The sequence below is a fragment of the Varroa jacobsoni genome, unplaced genomic scaffold, assembly GCF_002532875.2.
Source record: "Varroa jacobsoni isolate VJ856 unplaced genomic scaffold, vjacob_1.0 scaffold_1006, whole genome shotgun sequence".
NCBI lineage: Eukaryota > Metazoa > Arthropoda > Arachnida > Mesostigmata > Varroidae > Varroa > Varroa jacobsoni.
The window spans coordinates 46,837-65,686 of record NW_019213908.1 but is presented as its reverse complement, the minus strand read 5'-3'; the positions used below and the strand labels follow the sequence as shown (position 1 = coordinate 65,686).

Sequence of the window (18,850 nt, the reverse complement as noted above, 5' to 3'; positions counted from 1 at the left end):
AACAAACGTTTTTCAAAGATACACTGTGTATACGAAATCAGCCATGATAGACCAAAACCAAAATTTTAAATACCCATTCGCTGTGGCTCTTTCGTTTGACGGAGGTTGAAAATTGCGCGTGCGTCCCAGCTGATTTTCTACCCAACGCAGCAGGCTTGTTGCTTCGTGCAATCACAAAAAAAGAATAACAGAGAGGCAAGGGAAACTGAGGGTAGCTGCGAATAATACGCAAGAGGCATCATGTATTGTTGATATATACCGACTTGCAAAGCAGCTGTCCTCGTAAGAGCTTATCACCGCACGTGGAAAGGGTCCTTTGTTATGCCAGGACACGAATTGAGCTGGTCTGCTGAGAGACGTGTAGTTGCTCTTGCGTATTTGTCTGTCGAGTTCTACCTTCTGTCGCGGTCTTCTTTGCATATCCCGATAAACAGGAGGCAGCTTACCACATATATGTGACTAACATTGGTATATTAGTCAACCTATGATGCGCCAGCCGCGAACGCATGCCTTCTCTTGTATACATCATTGTTAATACTAGTGATATTGTCGCTAATACTGTTGCAATGATTGTGCGACCGAGGCGCTATAGCGTCGTCTGCAGTGGCATTCTCTGATACTGTGAGTGATGGGGGTTGCTGCCTGCGGACCGACGTTTTCGTAGATGCATTACAACCTGTATCTCTCACGTCGACACAGTTACCGGTGGCCTCAAATAGTGGGTTTACTGTGCTCGCTTATTTCAGCTTGTTCGTGCCTCTCCCAAATCCAACAGATAGCAGCAGAAGAGAATCCTTACATCAAAGTGGCAGTTATGGATCAGTTAACATTTCGACCCTGGGAATTTTTAACGATCCGACGGAGTGAAAGTTCCAACTGTCCTGTGAAAGGATAATTTAAATAAGTAAATAAGAGAGTGCGGGGCTGGAGGAATTGGCAATTCAGCGAAAAGGACATGATCGGAGATCACCAGCTGTCGGAGGCGATATTCTGCGTACTGTTAATGTCGTCGTTAATTCGACGCGGAGCAGTAGCTTCTTTGTGTTTTGAAACAAACTGGAGACTCTGCATGTGGCCATATCCACATTTCAAACTGCTAATTGCCAGTTTAATGTCGAGGCTATCAGCTAAACACAGTTCGGTGTGCCTTTGTGAATTGATGATTTAGCGATCTACTTTAAAGCCTAGCGATGGCTTATGACTAATTACAACATATCTGAGAACTTGACAGTTCTCTTCCACATTAGCGTACGCCTCGCGTATGAATAACTTGGAGCCTGATCCATTCTTTGAGTGGCCCGGATATTGTGTGTCTCCTCTTGACAGCACCTGTAGCGTCTAGCCAAGTTACTGCCTTTCTAACTGCTCAAAGTAGACGAGCTCTACCGAACGGGTGATCGTTCTCTTGGCAAGCATACGTTCTTCCTAACACAACCGCCTCCTGATCCGCTCGACAAGTAAACGGTGTGGTTTCTCTGAGGAGAACAGCATTGATGTACTTGCTATAAGTTGTTCTAAGACGCTAGTAACGGTATTTGGTATTGCGCGCTACGTGACCAGTGCGTATTACACAACTGTATCTCTATGTAAAACGAGAAAAAGATCTAATATCTCCTTTTTTCTGCTTAGACCTTTGTAAATCAACAGTGTCTGGACTACGGTGTCAAAGTGAAACACGAGGCGAATACACAATATTCAAGCGTCAGAGATATAACAAACGATCGGGGACATTTCATATCCTTAGTGAAAACGGTCATGTAACGGTTTCGGAACGCTTGCAATGGGTAAACCTTATTTGAGTCCCGAATCTATATGATTATAAGATAGGCTTGGAGAACGCAATGAGTGCCAGGGAGCAATCCACTGTGGATTAGTGTTAGTTTACACTGAGGACTGATTGTGTAGTTATCTCAGTGAGTCAAAGTATCGTGAATTTTTGTGACAGTCGTCTGTGGTGATCTGCAGGCAGGATTCGACGCGCTCATCAATTGCGATTGCAGGGTAAGGGACGCAGTGCTGGAACTGCTGGGAAAAATATTGGATGACAAGCTAAAAATAATGCGTCGACTGTGGGTTAGATGGTAGAAGCCGACAGTGAAGGTGCTGCTGGCGATGCTTGAAGGATAATGGGTCATCAATCTTATAGGGATGATGTGTGCTTGGTCAACGGTAAGGTCCGTTTACGGTTTCGACTTACGTCGAAACTTGTTGTGGGTCGAAGGCCAACCTGCCTCAAGTTCTTCTATTAGACAACAGTCAATATCCAGTGTATCCTAATGAGTTGGAAATCGAGATTACGCATCAGACCTGACTCAAGGCCGAAAACCGAGGCCGTTCTAGTTGAATCGTTGTTATCTAAGGTCGGTCCAGTCAACTCAGACTACAAAAACGACGGGGATCGATCGAGTTGGTTGAAGCTTGAATCGACCCAGGGGGAAGAGCTAATTTATCATTTGCAGTATTTTTCATTGCTCCGAATTACCTAACCCGATTAGTTTCAGATCAATCGATGTTAGATGAGTGAGTTCTTTGTAAGAAGCGTTGGACGCTAGAACGGTCGTTGATTTCTGAGAAGGACTTTTTATCGAGTCCTTTTGGCTCTGTGTATTCTCGTCATTTTGAATTGTATTGTGCTCTTAGACACTTTGAAAATAAAGGATATCTTGTTAATTTTTTCGATTGATGTTTTACATTTGCCAACGTTGACCAGTCACTTAATTGCTAAAACATACTACATGCTATGTAGCGCAAAACGGACATATTGTAGAATTTACTACATATATTCAGCATCTCTTGTATGCAACACATCTGTAAGTAAAAAATGATCATTCTCATCGTAAACTCTATAAATATATATATATGGAAAGAACTTCATCAATGTTTACCTATGGTATCCTATTAGTCACACGCAAATACCTTACGACCTACATTCTGTTGAACCCTGTTCCCATCGACTGAATAGCCAGACTTCACATCAGACAGCCAGTAGCGGCTCGCATCCTTCTTAGTGAAAAAAAAACACAAGCATCACTTGATGGCGTGAACAGAACGTTGTCTGCATTGTTGATTACGTACTCAAATTGCGCGAATACCGAAAGCGCGCTGAAGTAGTTCTAGTCTCTCCCTCACTCTTAAATAAAGTCTGTATGAATAGACTCTATGTAATGAACGTTTATTGTCAATGGGATATTGACAAAATAACATATTTTGCTCAATAGTCAAGCAGACTCGATTGTTTCTCTTGCCGCAACTGTTGGAGCAGAGAGCTGTCGAAGAACTACGTTAGCGTAATTACGTTGGTGCGATAGGAGTAGCAAACGAATTAACTTCGCATTACCCAATTGATTAAGTTTACAGATGGGAACAAAAGCTGCCTTTAACGGTAAATCTTCGTAGAAGCAAAGGAGGCACTTCTAAATATATTGCGCATAATAATATACAAATACAATACGTTGTTGGGTTGAAATGATTTCCGTAAGGACACCTTTTTATATTTTATAACTCCTCCTTGCAGTGCTACCTGTCGATTGCACGTTCCTTAGACTGGTGGGTATCTACTGTATTAACGAAATCATACCCCTACGGAAGTACTCAATGTTTACCATTCATTGCCAGGCCTTCCCTGTCTCTGATTCAAAACTGTCCCGCATTTTCTCTGGTAGGAAACCCTGCAGAAAGATGAACGGTTTAATTACGGACTATGCAATCTTCTAATTATAATTTAGACGATCTCGTAAATCGTAAAAAATAAAACCTCGGATAATTTGTCAACGGTGTTTCCTATAGCAAGTTGCCAAAGGTGGATTTTCCTCCTTCCCTATGTTGTACAGAAATCAAGTCCCACGGCTTTAGATTGTTATCGCGGTGGTGTCGTAGTCGATAGATAAGTGAACTGGACCGTGGAAACGGCTTCATAGAGACAATGTGGTATTAGCCTGAACGAGCCGTCCATGGATTTTAAGGAGTACACGTAAATAGGCGAAATTTGCCAGTTAAAATCGTGGTTAAGCTCTGTCTGATAGCGAACAACCCCTGGCAAAACAGCATCCGTTAGGTTACATTCATGTAATCCTGCTTATTTCGTAACGAATGAAGATAACTAATTGACAGGTGACGAAGTTCGCTATTTAGACAATCGTCGTTTCGTGGTAATGATGTACAGCAAAGTGTGGATGACACTTGCCAGATAAGAATTTTTGTGGCAAGCTAATATTATTTTTTATTAACACGGAAATAGATACACAATTTGTATACAATATTTTCGTTTGATCGAATAAGTACAAAGCTTATTGCTAGACATTATGGTTGATGTTTACAAATCATCAATGCTCAAAGTTTTTTTTTTTTTTTTTTTTACGATTTTACTCAAACCAGCCAGTGTTATTTTGAGCATATTCGTGTATATTGTAATAGAAACAACTATATTTTCTATACTCACGGTCCACTTTTTGTTCGAACTGTTTTCTCTATGGAATACTATCTTGTTTATATTGTTTGGGCAATTGTTTATCGTGTTAAGTACGACTGCATCGTGCCACTGTGCTCTTTTTGGCCTCTGCAAAAGCCATTAGTCGCTTGCAACTAAGGCCACGTTAATGAGGTATACGCTGCTATTGCAAGCACTAATTGTTTTGACATGATTGTCGTGCTACACGGAACGACTTTTGTAGAATCCTGGGATGCATGATGTTAGCAGAAGATTCGTTCCATCCATTAGAGTAGCCATTGAAATGTATAATTGTCACATGGCTAACGTATTGTCATAACGATATAGCACAAGAATACGGCAGGGCCGGATAACATAGACACATTGAAATTATCTGTTTACAAGGACTTTTTTTTTACAGAAAGTTATAAACTTCTAAGGCTATGCAGATCAGACGTCGACAACTGTCAATAATAATATTACTTCAGACCTCATGAAACCTTTTTTATAGATATTTGACAATATTTCTAATCAGCAAGATGTGAATTTTCAATGACTTGCAGCGATAGGATATGAGATCAAATTCTAAAATAGGAGTAAATGGACCTGAAAATTAGGTAGAATACCTTCGGCTGTCGTCAAATTATTCACTAGGCTCGATAAAGTAATCTTTGGCCAAATACTATACAATATTTTGTTTCATCTAGGATAATTAAGTTACTTATCTGTAAACTTCATATTAAGAAGCGCTCATACTTAATATCATCTGACTAATATGCATCGTATCCGAACAGCGAGAAAAAGAATGCAGACATACGATTTGCACCCGATCTTGCGACGTTCTATAGTATTCCTTAGGTTTGCCATCGGGTATTCACATTTATTTCATCGAAAAATTATCCGATTTGTTTTTAGTTTGAAACCTGTTTTGAGGTATGTACAATAGTGAAGTTGTGCTGTTTCAAGGCGTGTCCAGCAGCCAAAAATAGCACGCGATGAAGTTTGCAACTTCAGTTCACGCGATTGCAGGTATTGCAAGCCGAGGTCCAAATGCAGACCGTAACTATTCGGAATAGGACATAACGTGGAGATAGCAAAACCTTTTTGGTTGATTCGCTGCAAATAATCACTTTGGTGTTATTTTTCTATCGTTTAACGAACGTTTGCTATTGGTAGACGGTACTTGTGCAGAAATCCTACACAGGCATCGTTGTAATGCTTTGAGCGATTTTTTGTTTGCTCATCGTCTGTGTCATCATTCATCGTGCTCTGAAGGCGAAGATTCATGGAGCTTAGCTGATGATGGACTCCTAATTTTTCTCAATTAGACTATATGGTGTCTAGGTAATAAAATTGTTACTAAAATTATGATTAGACTATGTTCGCCTACCGTTAATCCCTGTAGGTGGTCCTTTTGCCCTCTCTTAGCGTATCACCTCATACCACTGTAGATAGTACGAGCACGCTGACAGGGCATTGAGAGATGGTTTGCACCAACGTGTTTACAGTAATACAAGTACGCTTGCAGTAGATATAATAGTAAGTGTTGGATATCGTGCAGTAGTGCCGAGTGTTAGACACTCACCCTAAACTCCGACTGCCATCCATGGGATTTGAGCGATTGAAAAGCGCGGATCTTGTCACTGGATGTCTATCGCAGTGGGGCGCGCTCTGGTTTCCATGGGACTCTATTTAGTGTTTTGTAGAACCAAATTTTTAGAGATTTACTTTAACGACGGGGTTTCCAGTTGAGAAAATATTTCACTGAAATCTTATCGAAAACGTGCTAATTGCCTGAAATCATTTAATACAACGGTTTTGGCTATGGGGCACAGCTAAAGTTCCCAATCAGTATATCACCGTAGGCGCGTCTAACGCTTGAATAATCATTACGCTCTTTATTCCTTATGTGATGCCTATCACAGTATGACTCCACTTTTCATGACAATATGAAGTAGTTACTTTGAATTTACTGCATGAACTAGTAGTTCGCAAATGCTCATAAACCTGTGTCTAGTATGTTTCATCGCTGGCTAAAGCTGTAACCCAACCAGTGAATCATTTTCAGCGGAAATAATCATACAGGAAGTCGGCGGATAATAGGCCTCTTTTTTTTGTTAAGAAGGATGAAATGCGTGAAGATGGTACGACTTGCTCGGAAGCCCACGATTTGTTCTATTGTTTCAGTAGGTTTTCAGCTAGATTAGAAGTCACAAATTGATATGTTACTGTGCCTCAAGTGCAAGCAAATTCACGAACATGTCTATTCTATAAACGACTGAATGCCACGATATCCTTCGGGGTGTCTTCGTGATGAATTCTTTCTGGCTAGCCAGCGTACATAGCATTCAATTTAGGTTGTAAATTGAAGGCAAAAAGTAAAATTAGTTTTGTAATGCTGACACCGGAACGAATTGAGTTTCCCACTAGCACTCGTTAGATCAACTTTGTTCCGGCATCGTTTCATGTTCTAGTCAAAATAGCTATTTATAACATTTTACGTGTGTTCGATTTTATGTATTTGCATTGATACAAATCGTAACACATCTCCCCTCTTTGAACATTATGGGGTCTACTGTAGGATTATCGGTACGAGTCACTGCAGTACTTTTGTATTACTATGTACTATTTGTTGTATGTAGCATTATGGAATGATCCGATTGCTGTTTTTAACCTAGAACTTTGGCTCTCTAAGCCATATATCAGACTGGCCATATACCCCCCTGGAATCCGTCGAAGCTCAATTCATTAACTGGATAATGTTGACAGGAATGACTTTTTGATAATACCACACGATCCTTGTTGTATAGGTCAAACCTGAAATACTTAGCTGTCCTATCGGGTTGCTGGAGCTGGAACTAGTCATTTCGTGTGAACTGCAAAAGCAACCTATCGTTGTATAGGTAGATTATAGTTTAACTTCACTACGCCTGTCGCCAGGACGAATTTCATCCGATTCAAAGTCACATACCAAACAATCCAATAAGGTGTATCTTGCAGTTTTTGCGTTCAGTTTCTGTGCAAGTTTTTTCTATTAAGCTCGTCTTTTCATTTTTGAAAGTGCGTTGGAATAAGCACATCTGCCTCTCCAGCATCATTTGTTAATGGTACTCTATTAGCGGATCAGTGCTCGGATGCTGGCAGGTATCATGACAGGCAACGCTCCAATGTTGGCTCTTTCTAACTCGTTCTGCCGTAGCCATGACCACTGATACGGGGGCCGATTCAAGTTTCCTATGACGCAGCTATGCAGGGTGTAAGCTGCCACGAGTTTCGACAGATCCTACCAAATCGGTCCGTCGTCTGACTCTAACTTTGCTAGCAAACTAGCTCTGTCGGAACATTAAAAGCCATACGACGGTAACAATCTGATATCCTAACAGGCAAGGCCCAACTGGTTAGGAGATGTAAGGCTGTATCAGAATGGAGCCAAACGTAGAGTGCTTAGACATTAATTAGGGGTCGATCGGCATATGGATCACGTTCATCATCATCACGGGTCAGTGCATGAGTTAGTCACTATGTAATATGGCCCTAATGTAGATGTTTTGCCAGAAGGAAGCAGAGGATGTGCCTGGCTGCAACAAACATAAACACCTATTGCGATTGGACTGATCTGTGATTTACTATTGGCCTCGCGGTTTTATTTCATAGTATCTTTTGAATAGAAGCTACTCTCTTTAACCTGAAATGCGAAAACAGCAAAGACCACTACTGTTCTCGTGTGGAACTGTCTAGTTCGTTTTGCTGAGGAGCAACTACGAAATATTAATACGACAATTTTCCGGCTGTCTCTATTCCGTATAATTGGCTCTTTATCCTCTATAGATATACAAATGACGATCAACCATTTTGCTGTTTCCGTAATAAGTCGCTATTATCGCGGAATACTACGTTATCGATAGACAACCAGAACTCAGGTGCGTTATCATATCTGAAGTATTTCATAGGCTTCAATTAGTTCAAAGCGTGACTAGGTTGAATGCGATACACTAACCCATTTGATTAGCCGTAGCGTATTTTTATACAGTTATGTTTTTATTTTTTTGTGTTAAATAAAGATCTATTCTGATAAGCATTTTGCTAACGTACTTTGGTTTTCTCTGATATGTTAGTTCGAGGCTCTTGATAATGCCTCTGCTGGTTAAGTTTTTCTAACGAGTATTCTACTTCGAGCGATTCATGAGACTTCTTTGTTTGCGGTCTTTTTCAATCGTCATATTCAGGATAACCGTAAACGGCACTCGCCTCGTCCATTTCGCTTTCAGTAAACCTTTTTTTAAATGTTTTGTCAGCAACACCTTAATAGAGAGCATTTGATGGGATTCCCTCTTGGACGGTAAAATCAATGTGGTACCGTCCTTGTTATCTCTAGTATGCGTATGTCAGGAATTGGTTCATTTAATTGTTTACATAGTTAAAAAAAAAAAAGTGCTTTCGTCCAGTTGCGAAAGAAAGCTTTTAAATCAAAGTACATTATGTGGATACATATAATAATAGCTTATACATATAATATATCACTTGACCCATATTTTCTGCGAGAATTCGCCCAATCTCTATAGCTAAAAATAGTAATTTCTTTTAATATCGTGAGAAATTTGCAGCTCTACGAGTATTCGCGGTAGCAGAAATTGATGAACTGTAAGTTTTGAAAACAGATATTGACACGAGGCAAGGTCTTTTTTTGACCTAGTCAGGGGATAATCCGATTACGATGAACGAGCACGAACGTGAACGGAGGTCCATACAGGTCAGCCTTCTTGAAGCTCTCAAAGAGGTGAGCGTACGATATTAAGATTTCGTTTACCAACGTAAGCTGCTCTGCCACAAATAAATCCTTCGGTGATCCCGCAGAGGTTATTGTTTTCTTTCGAAATATGGAGATACTTTTTATATGTTGGTTTGCCTAGGCTAATATTGATTTCATCCAGCTCGATGTGAGCATGGTCAACTGATGTTACTTCCTGTTCCGGCAATTAGGCTGTCGCAAAATTTTTGTACTTATACTTAGTCAATATTTTCTATAGCTGACACTAATAGGTGTTCTAACTTCTGACCATCAGCGCGGTAACATTCTAGCTATTTGATAAGCAGCATATTGTAGCTGATCGAATTTCCGCTTGAATAAAAACGACTAGAATTTCATGTGCTCGTAAAGCTCTATGCCTTTAAGTGCTGCAAGCAAATAGAAACTAGTTGGACTAGTTGATGTAATTTACAAATATCTCGACAGTGTCAGATACGGTTCGGATCGGGTCAGGAGTTGGCAACGGAACAAGACGCTCGGGTAGCAGCTCTATGTACCTCAGTCGAGCGCGCTTTCAGACATGGTATACGACCACAACATCAACATAATGCTTTACAGCCGTCTCTTGCGAATATGGTAGGCGCAAAGTTTTTTTGTGTTTCGTTCCATTTTACGATCGATCGATAATAATAATAATAAGTGCATCGATAATAATCTTAAACGAGGTTCTCCTCCTATGAGATCGAATACGATGCAATGTGAAAAAAGCAAAGCAGTAAATTCTGCTGTGGATTAATGTTAAGGCAGTGTACTTTAAATGAGAAGTATTAGCGCTCACTCAGTCTAGCCATACAATGAATGTATTACTCCTAAAGAAAAAAAAACTGACTAAAATTTACCATAAGGACATCAATTAGTGTTCTGTTTACATACAATTAGCTCAGTGTAATTGGTATTGTATTTTCCGCTTTCAGGTGCGTGGTCTGCTAAGTCAAAATGATGTCCGAGGCTCGAGTGATCTCTTTGCATTTATATGGAACTTCCTTAGTAAACATGAACTCGAAAGGTACGCCATATCTGCCTAAAATAGAGCTGTAGGTTTTAATGTAGAATTTCTAAACTTCTGATCGAATTCACACTCAAGTTTCACTGGCCTAACGTTCTATTCTGTTATATAACTAAATTTAAATAAAAATAAACATGTAAGGTTTCGACGACTCGTATATATGATTTCATATTAGATAAACAATGTTACTAATATATGGTGATTTAACCAGATTATGTATATCTCAAAATAGTCTCGCTTAGCACAAAGCGCAGAATAAGAGTTCAAGGCACACACTTCAGTCTTGTTTTTTTTTTATTTTGTAATCTTTATGACCCAGCATTTGTGTGACTGGACGGAGACCTATTTGCGTATTTTCAAGAAATCTTCGTATAGTTTTGTAGAATCTAGACATTCTGTTGCACTGCAACGAATTCATTTTTATAGACACTTTAACTATACCCGTTACTTTTTACGGCAAAATTTATTTTCAAATTGCCACGAGACCTTATCGTTTTCACTGAATATATTTCTATTATCTATTTCATTGCTATGTTGCAATTTTATATTTGAAAAATTATAGTGGACGAGAATAGTAGACGGGTACCGAAGTAGATTCGATCGAAAAATCGATCGAAGTCGGGCGTGCGAAGCGGGCTTAGCTTTGCCACGAGCTTAAACGATGCGTGTTACCAACTGATGTTGTTCTCGATATCTTTGGGCGCGGGCGGGATTGCTTTTGTTTGTTTGCCATGACCCCGTGTAGGTTCCAGCTGTTGAAAAACGTAAGAACCGATGCTGGCAGAGCTCGGGCGTGGATTCGATGCGCTTTAAATGAGCACTCCCTAGAGAAGTATTGCAAGAAGTTGTTCGGTTCTCAGGAAAGAGCTCGCTTAGAAAAGTTCTACGAGAGCTGGGCCTTTCTACGGTAAGTGAAAGATTGGTGTTGTTGAACTCTTTTTTTATGTCGCTCTGAACCGAGGGGCCAATTTGTTTTGTGTTGTAGCCAATGATCTGCTCTATGAATAATAAATGAAAAACACCAGCCTGGCTCACGGGCCTCCAGCGACTATGCACCGGATGATCTTTGCATATGTAGCCCAATGTCCTAGCGTGTATCTATCTCAGTTTTGTTGGCCACACTCAATGTACGTAAACACTCTACCCATTGTACCTATAGAAAATTTGTGGGTAGCCGCAAGCACCTGTTTCTACTTGCGTATTTAATGAAGTGGCGTTGTTGTTTGAAATCGGCCCCGTTTTGTCCGTCGCAGGGATGAGGAATTGTGCGCAGTCTTTGAAACGATGTCACAGGGCATGAAAAGTATTTTGTTTGCACTAAACGTCGATAGTTCCCGACTCGATCCGGAGGAACCCGTCAGCCCCGCTGCAGAAGTCGGCTCAGCTTTTGAAGATGGTATTTGTATTTTGCTATAGTAAACATCTAGACAAATAGTCTTCATGGAAGGCAAGATGGTAGATAAAACACATCGTTGTCTGTCAGTTCATTGCTGTATTTATGCTGTCTTATACAGTGTGCACGAGTACGAGATTCGCTCTCTCTATCCGTCTGATAAGAATGTTAAACATGGATTGACGCAAGCCATTGCGAATGACCCTTGCAGGCTTTGAGGCGCCTGCGCCGGTCATGGCGCCGGACGCTCGTGAAGGTCATATTAAGAAAAAAAAAAAGCGGTCCACTCATTATAACCCAACGACAAGCCTTGAGCCTGCCGGTGGAAGTCCCTCAGAGATTAAAAGCAGCCCACCGTCGAGTGTAGCCAGTCCCATAGCGGAGAACCTCAGTGGTATTGAGGACAGCTATTTTCAGGTATGTTGAAGCATCGCATAGTTCTCAACGCTTCCCTTGCGAGTGAACCGTGGCCTCTGGATATACGATACGGTTTTCACATCTTTGTAACTCGTCGGCTTTGCATGAGATTCTAACGTAACTAAGTAGATATGCTTATTAATATATTAAGCGAAACGAATATCAAATAAATGAAAATACTACCTTTGAAATATGTTTGCATGCTGTGCAACTTCCTTGTAGGCTTTGGGAAAGTCTCCTCAGTTAAAGACGGGTTTGACGCCCATCACCGATTCGGTTGGTCTTTCGTATGGTGACCTAATACCGGTAAAAAGCGAGGATACCATTGGAGAGGATACACTGAGTACAACGAGCGGACGGAGCGAAAGAGCCTGCACGTACTCCAGCAAGAGCACGTCACTGTCGGAAGGTAATTAAAAGGACTATTTTATATCGCGAGTATTGAATTATAGTAGTTAACCAACCAAATGTATAGAATGAAAATATACAGACTGAACAAAAATGAGTACGTATTATTATATAAAAAAATATCTCGATCATATGTCAAAAATACACACAAGTCTCTTTCGAGCCTCAGCGTAAGCTTAGACTGACAGATGTCAAATAACTGACTGATAATAAATTAGACTGACAGATGTCACAGCAACGAGCACGAAGCGCGATGTTGCAAAATTGTTATAAAAAGTGTGTACAAAAAGAAAAAGGAATCATGTTATACGTTCTTAATTACACGTAAGTAACGCACGCATAAATTACACGTATAGTAAGTGTATCATATAGTATTTTATGACCGCTACAGGTGAGCTTCGTGAGGCGCTCGAAGCGATGGTCGAGCGTCGAAAACAGCTCGAGTGTGACTTGGAGTCTTATCGTGAGCGGCTGGCTAGTGAACGAGAGCGCACTCGAAGAGCTGAAGAGAAATTGCTGAAGGCCGAAACTCGACAGGGCCAGATGCTACGCGAGATGGAACAGGTATATACAAACTAAGTGTGCCCTTCTGTCTAAGTACTAGTTGGGTTCGTAATGTAAAAGCCGTATTGTGGAAAATCTTGCTCGACTTATGGGCAGAAAATTCAAACCGGAACTACTAGGCCGCCATACATATACAATTGTATTCTTTTGGATGACGATGAACGCAGGTAAAAGGCCAACTGCGGAAATACGTCCATGCTGTGCAGATGCTTAAAGCTAACGGAAAGGACAACCGAACCGCCAGTGGTGAGAACGATGATTAGTAGTCGATTGAAGGTTTTTCCATTTATATACTGTTCGCTAGTAAGCACAATCGAGTTATGGTGAATTTATAGCTTAGAGTTAGTCGATTTTCAAGCCTATCAATAAAGCGTTTCCGCCAATTTGCAGAGCGCTCGTTCTAACACCGCTCATTGTCCAGTGTTGATGTTGTTTAGGACTGCCTTCTTCCAATTTTCTGCTATTAATCGAATAGCAACCATAAATGTCTCTAAGGGCTCACTCGATGGTATAACTCGATGCTGACACGTATACTCGTACTGACGTAAATAAATCATTCTAAAAGTATCGCTGGTTGTGACACTGACGCATTTAAAAGATGATTTGAAGATTGCTACAATTACTAATTCTATTAATTTGATGGTGGGATATTGATATCTTTGACGCTGATGCAACTATTCCCTTCTCTCGTTATCATTCTCGCTTCTTTGCTCGTTTTTGACCATGGCAAGCTATAAATTTTCAAAGCTGTTTTAGAATCATTGGACCGGTGCTAAAATAAGAGATGTTAGTTTGATGGATTTAGGTTCAACCATTAGGGTTAACAATTGTTTCCTATTTATGCAACGGTAGACAAAAGGTTTACGAACAATGCAATGGTAACAGCTGGTGTTATATTGCAAGTATATAGTTGAGCTTCGTTATAGGAACGGTTGATTAAGCACAATACGAAGTAAAGCTTGTTTTTATTTTCGAAACATTTTTACGAAACATGATTTATCACGAAAAACATTTTCTTCACTTGGCGCAATGCTTAAGGAGATACGAGGCAATTTTTCACCATCGCAGGTTAGCATTAATTATGCGGTTACTTTATAATAAATGAGAAAATAAATGACCACTATGATAGTTTTTCAATAAATGATGCTCAATAATCGGCTAGGAGGTCTGGGTCATTTTAGTTGGAACTTTTTTTTTTTTATAGAGTTGCACTCGCTTGAGATTACGGCAAGCACTAACGAAGAGGGCCCTCTCAACATCGGCACTACATCGACCAATAGTCTTGGTTACGCCGTCGACGACCCTACAAACTATGAAGCGAAGCTGGTACAAGTATGTTACATGTATAACATAGTGTAAGTTAGATTAGGTAAGTTGTTTTATAGCTTAGTACGGTGTTCTATGGGCTGCCATAGAACTTAACATTTCAGTTTTTCAAAGATGTTCTACTTGAGGAATCGTTTTCAAGTGAATTCATTGCTCTAGCACTGATCCCTAGGGCTTATTAGAGTTAGATCAATTACGGCAGTTACGTGATCTACAATTGTTATCTTTACGTATCGATTCCTAAATAGTTTCTAAAGACATTTTCACAGTTGTGCGTTAGAACGAAATTTCGTGTTGACGTTACTGGAAAAAGGACTAGTGACGCCTTTATCGTAGGTGCCTATAATATGCTTCGCGCATCGTACCCCGTCAAGTGTGTGCACATCCGAGAAGGTGGAAGGACGACTCGATTGATTAACGATTCTTAAGCGACTCTTAGCTATTTCACTATATGCGATCGCCTGTATGAGATTGCTGCGTGTCCGTACTCGCATCGATACCACTAAATCCGGGACAATTTGCTATAAAATCATAATGTAGTTTAATGGCTGCAATATTAAAGCCTCGTGAAAGGATCTCATATGAAGCATCGTAACGTGTCGAGCCGTTGTTCCTCTTACCAGAAGGCAATATGTGTTTTTCTCAGCTTTTCGTTTCGATGATAACAGTACCTTTTTCGCAATGTCGGTTCGGTCTAATTACTCAAAATAAAAAAAAAATTAAAAAAAAAGCTTAACTAGAGGTACGACGCAGGAATTATCTGATCACACTATCGATGCTTTTTGCTTTCATTACAGGTGGCAGAAATGCACGCAGAACTCATGGAGTTCAATGAGCGGTTGCAGAGACAACTGGCACTTAAGGAATCAGCAATTCGACGACTTCGGGACGAACTCACTGATTTACGGTAAATATAACAGGCTGAGTTTACAGTGAATGGGTAGCTTACATAGTGTGTGACCACGTGTTGTGTAAGCGCCTCTTAAGAACTAAGACTCGTGCTTCAGTTCACATTAGAGGGTGTTTGTTACATGACATTAAATGACGGATTTAACTCCTTTTTTATTGGGGTCGTCACGTTAGCTTACGTTAAATCGCCATATTTTCACTTGCATTAGGGCTACCTACCTCCCTCCCTTTCTCTCTCTGACTCTACTCAAGTGCTAACGCTATAGTGCTTTGTAACGTACTAGTTAAGTTAATGATCTAAAGTGATGTATATGCTGTTGTTACGCAGTGGGCCCCTCGCGGAAGAGGACAGTTCCTCGGATTCACACTCAGTGACATCTGATTATGATACCGTTTCACAATTTAGACCATCAATCAATATCTGGATTCCGTCAGTATTCCTCGCTGGGCAAGGATCGGACGCGTTCCACGTTTATCAGGTCTGCTCAATGCGGCATATCAATTTACATCATTGATCAGAGAACACCTATCATACCGATATACCCATCTAAAAAATTGGATTTTATTTTAAAATAGCATCGAAAAATTTAGAACAATTTGCTGCACATTTTAAAATGCACAGTTAAGATAACACAATTTCCTTCAGTTACAGCGACACCTAACATAATCTTCTTCAACAGTAATACCATTGTTATCTTAGTACGCAATACTCAAGGATGCAATCTTTTAATCAATCTCATTCATGTTTTTCGTTTCTGTGCAGATATATATTCGTATAGGTGAAGAAGAATGGAACGTTTATCGACGATATTCTCAATTCTATTCGATGCACAAAGCACTATTACGAGGTCAGAGCGTTTTCGCTTCTTTTGATTTCCCGCCAAAGAAAAGCTTGGGCAACAAAGACGCGAAGCTCGTACAGGAGAGACGCAAACGCTTACAGAGGTAAATACGGATAGAATAAATTCATTAGTCATTCGTATTGATTTCGCACGGTAATCCATGTAGCGGTGAGCGTAACGTACGCTATTACAGGACATAAGCTTCGTCTAGTGTTTATCAGCCGATTATTATGGGTTTGAATCTTTTCTAGCCAGTCATCTTCACTGAATCTCCCCCTGCCATTGTCCGTACGACAAATAGTATTAGATAATAAATTGTTACTTTCATCGAGAATATTCTAATAGCCGTCATCGCAAAATCAATCCAGCTACTAACGATGAGCGGGCATCGTATCGGTAATCTTAGATGACGGTGTATGTATTCTATATCACACTAAATACATTGCCAAGCCCACGTTTCGCCAGGTCGATTTTCTGCATGCATTTAATCCAGTTATTGTATGCATTTCTATTTTTTCCGCATCTGTAGATATCTTCGTTGCGTTATCAACTGGCTTCTTCAGGGCAATTCTCGCCTTTCGCAGAATCCTGACAAGGCGACGTTGACTGAAGCGATGCCGTTCTTCGGTGATCGCGATCAAGCCCACTTTCCACGGCGGAGGCAATCCCCCATTCGAAGAGCCCAGGAAGCTCAAGCCTACTACAACGGATTATAATCGATTCTGTAGTGGAAGTTCAATTGTTGCCTTGCGGCAGTCGCGCAACGACTGCCCGTACAAAACGGCCCGTCTATTTCCCCCCGCCAAAATTCTGACAAAGACAGCGAGAAGACAAAAACCGAGTTGTTGTTACGCCAGACTCTCCAGTCAGCTATTTGACCTGCACTAACACACTATGACGTATTTTACCGTTCGCAATCCTATATATATATATATATAGTGAGCGTTTATTTGCTAGGTTTTTTACATACCCTATACTACGTTTGTACAGTTCCTTATCTCATTTCCTTATTAATCGTAATTAACAGTACATACAAAAAGTTCCCGTCAAAGCGTAAAATCATGAAATGATCGCCTTAATAATACACACTCAAAAACATCGACTGTGAAAAAGCGTCATTATGTATAGCTGAAGAATACGTTAGACTGAAATGCCGGGTATATATTGTTGTTGTTGTTGCTGCTGCTGCTGCTGCTGTTGTTGTTATTGTTGTCGTCGTCGTCGTCGTCGTCGAACGGAGTACGAAATACAAATTTCAATGGGAAATTTGCTCGGAATCACGCTTTCTTCATTTTAGTCATCGTATTTATTGAAACTTTTTGTACACTTTAAAAAAGCTTTAGATCCTATAAAGTATCGTAGATGTCCTTGTGAATGAGAATGCGACTGCTGTATGAGGGTCCGTTATCTTTACTGGAACACAGTTTCACAGTTAACACACACACACACACACACACTGTATTTATCAGCAGATTTTTAGAATTCGATTACGCAAATGATGGACGTTTCTATGCACAGAGCTTCGCCCACCTTTATTCGTTATCATATTTTTACGCATAGTAAATAAAGGCTAATTAAGTGTGTATTTCTGTGAACATATATGTATTGATGTTGTAGAAGCGTTGTGTACAAATAGGTCTATATGAACCTTATTGTTACAGTCGACGTCGATATATGATCATTCAGGCGACGATTCCTATGTTAAATGAACGTGGATTCGTCTATATGATGCCAAAGCTATGCTGTTGTTATACGCGATGGCCTTCACCTGCTGATGGCTGCCATCAAGCGAGGAGCACTACTGCTTCGTATTCAGAGAACAGATGAGGGTAGGGTTCAGTTGACGAAGTTTTTATTTAGCGCTATATGTCAATGAAACAATGCGCCAAAAGACATTTACGTATGGCCGTTATTATATTATGAATATCGACAGTATTTATTTATAAGTCGTACGCTACGATCACTACAGAACACAGACATTGAACAGCATGTAGGAAAAATTAAAAACTTGTAAAAAGACTTTATACTAGGAGTATGACGCGCAAAGTGAGGAATATAGATATCGTAATTGTCAAACATGGCGGTTGCCCGCGTCGTTAAGCGGGCTACTTCGGACCACTTTTTAGCCTAATTTAGCTTCATATAGCCGAAAAGCTCATTTCAATATAATTTTGTTTCCACGCTTCTGTTCATCAAAATTTGTGATCAATTAATGGTATGATTAAACAGTCATATTTAGACATCACAGATTGGCGTTCTCTAACGCATGATTTTATGAAGGGATCTGAAAATGCGGCGTGAAGTTGACCCTTCTCCATGTAGCACTGAGCCTCCAGCTTATCTCTAATGGCTTATTACACTAATTCGATAATTACACTGTGTTTTCTAATTTCAGGCATTTTTTTGAATAAAATATCTTCCATACAAATATATTTGTGATATCTTTTTTTTTTTTGTTTGGCACGTTCAGTTACCACGTTACGAGTGATAGGTTGAAAAGCACTTCAAATGTACCGCATTCCTATGTGGTGTGTTCCTATGTAACTATGTTATCTTAAGGCATGCTTCGTTTAAATGTCGTCGAAAGTTTGTCTCACCGTTCTTCATTGTTCGTATCACTGTAGATTTTCTATTTCTGGAGCAGAAATCAGACGGTGCAATGTTGCCCCCGCTGGCATAAAGTTGCGCGTCTCGATAGCATTACATTATAGAATTCGGGCTTGATTTCTAATTATCGCTTTCTGTATTATAA

General features: G+C 40.2%; 1 protein-coding gene across 3 annotated transcripts; it reads left to right on the top strand.

The window, feature by feature from the left end:
* Positions 1–340: 340 nt before the first annotated feature.
* On the top strand, positions 341–18,530 carry LOC111265763 (sorting nexin-29). 3 transcript variants are annotated; one of them, XM_022842674.2, is made up of 15 exons: positions 341–2,001; positions 9,031–9,203; positions 9,660–9,809; positions 10,148–10,239; positions 10,985–11,146; positions 11,493–11,635; positions 11,844–12,049; positions 12,272–12,458; positions 12,849–13,021; positions 13,189–13,267; positions 14,226–14,347; positions 15,145–15,254; positions 15,585–15,735; positions 16,020–16,201; positions 16,628–18,530. In XM_022842674.2, the coding sequence occupies exons 2-15, from the start codon at positions 9,141–9,143 to the stop codon at positions 16,812–16,814; spliced, it is 2,007 nt and encodes a 668-aa protein (XP_022698409.1). In that variant the 5' UTR covers positions 341–2,001; positions 9,031–9,140; the 3' UTR covers positions 16,815–18,530. The 3 variants fall into 3 exon arrangements, with proteins under 3 accessions (XP_022698409.1, XP_022698407.1, XP_022698408.1); XM_022842672.2 differs by having other exon boundaries at positions 343–2,001; positions 14,226–14,353; XM_022842673.2 differs by lacking the exon at positions 341–2,001 and adding an exon at positions 7,400–8,346 and having other exon boundaries at positions 14,226–14,353.
* The last annotated feature ends 320 nt before the right edge of the window (positions 18,531–18,850 follow it).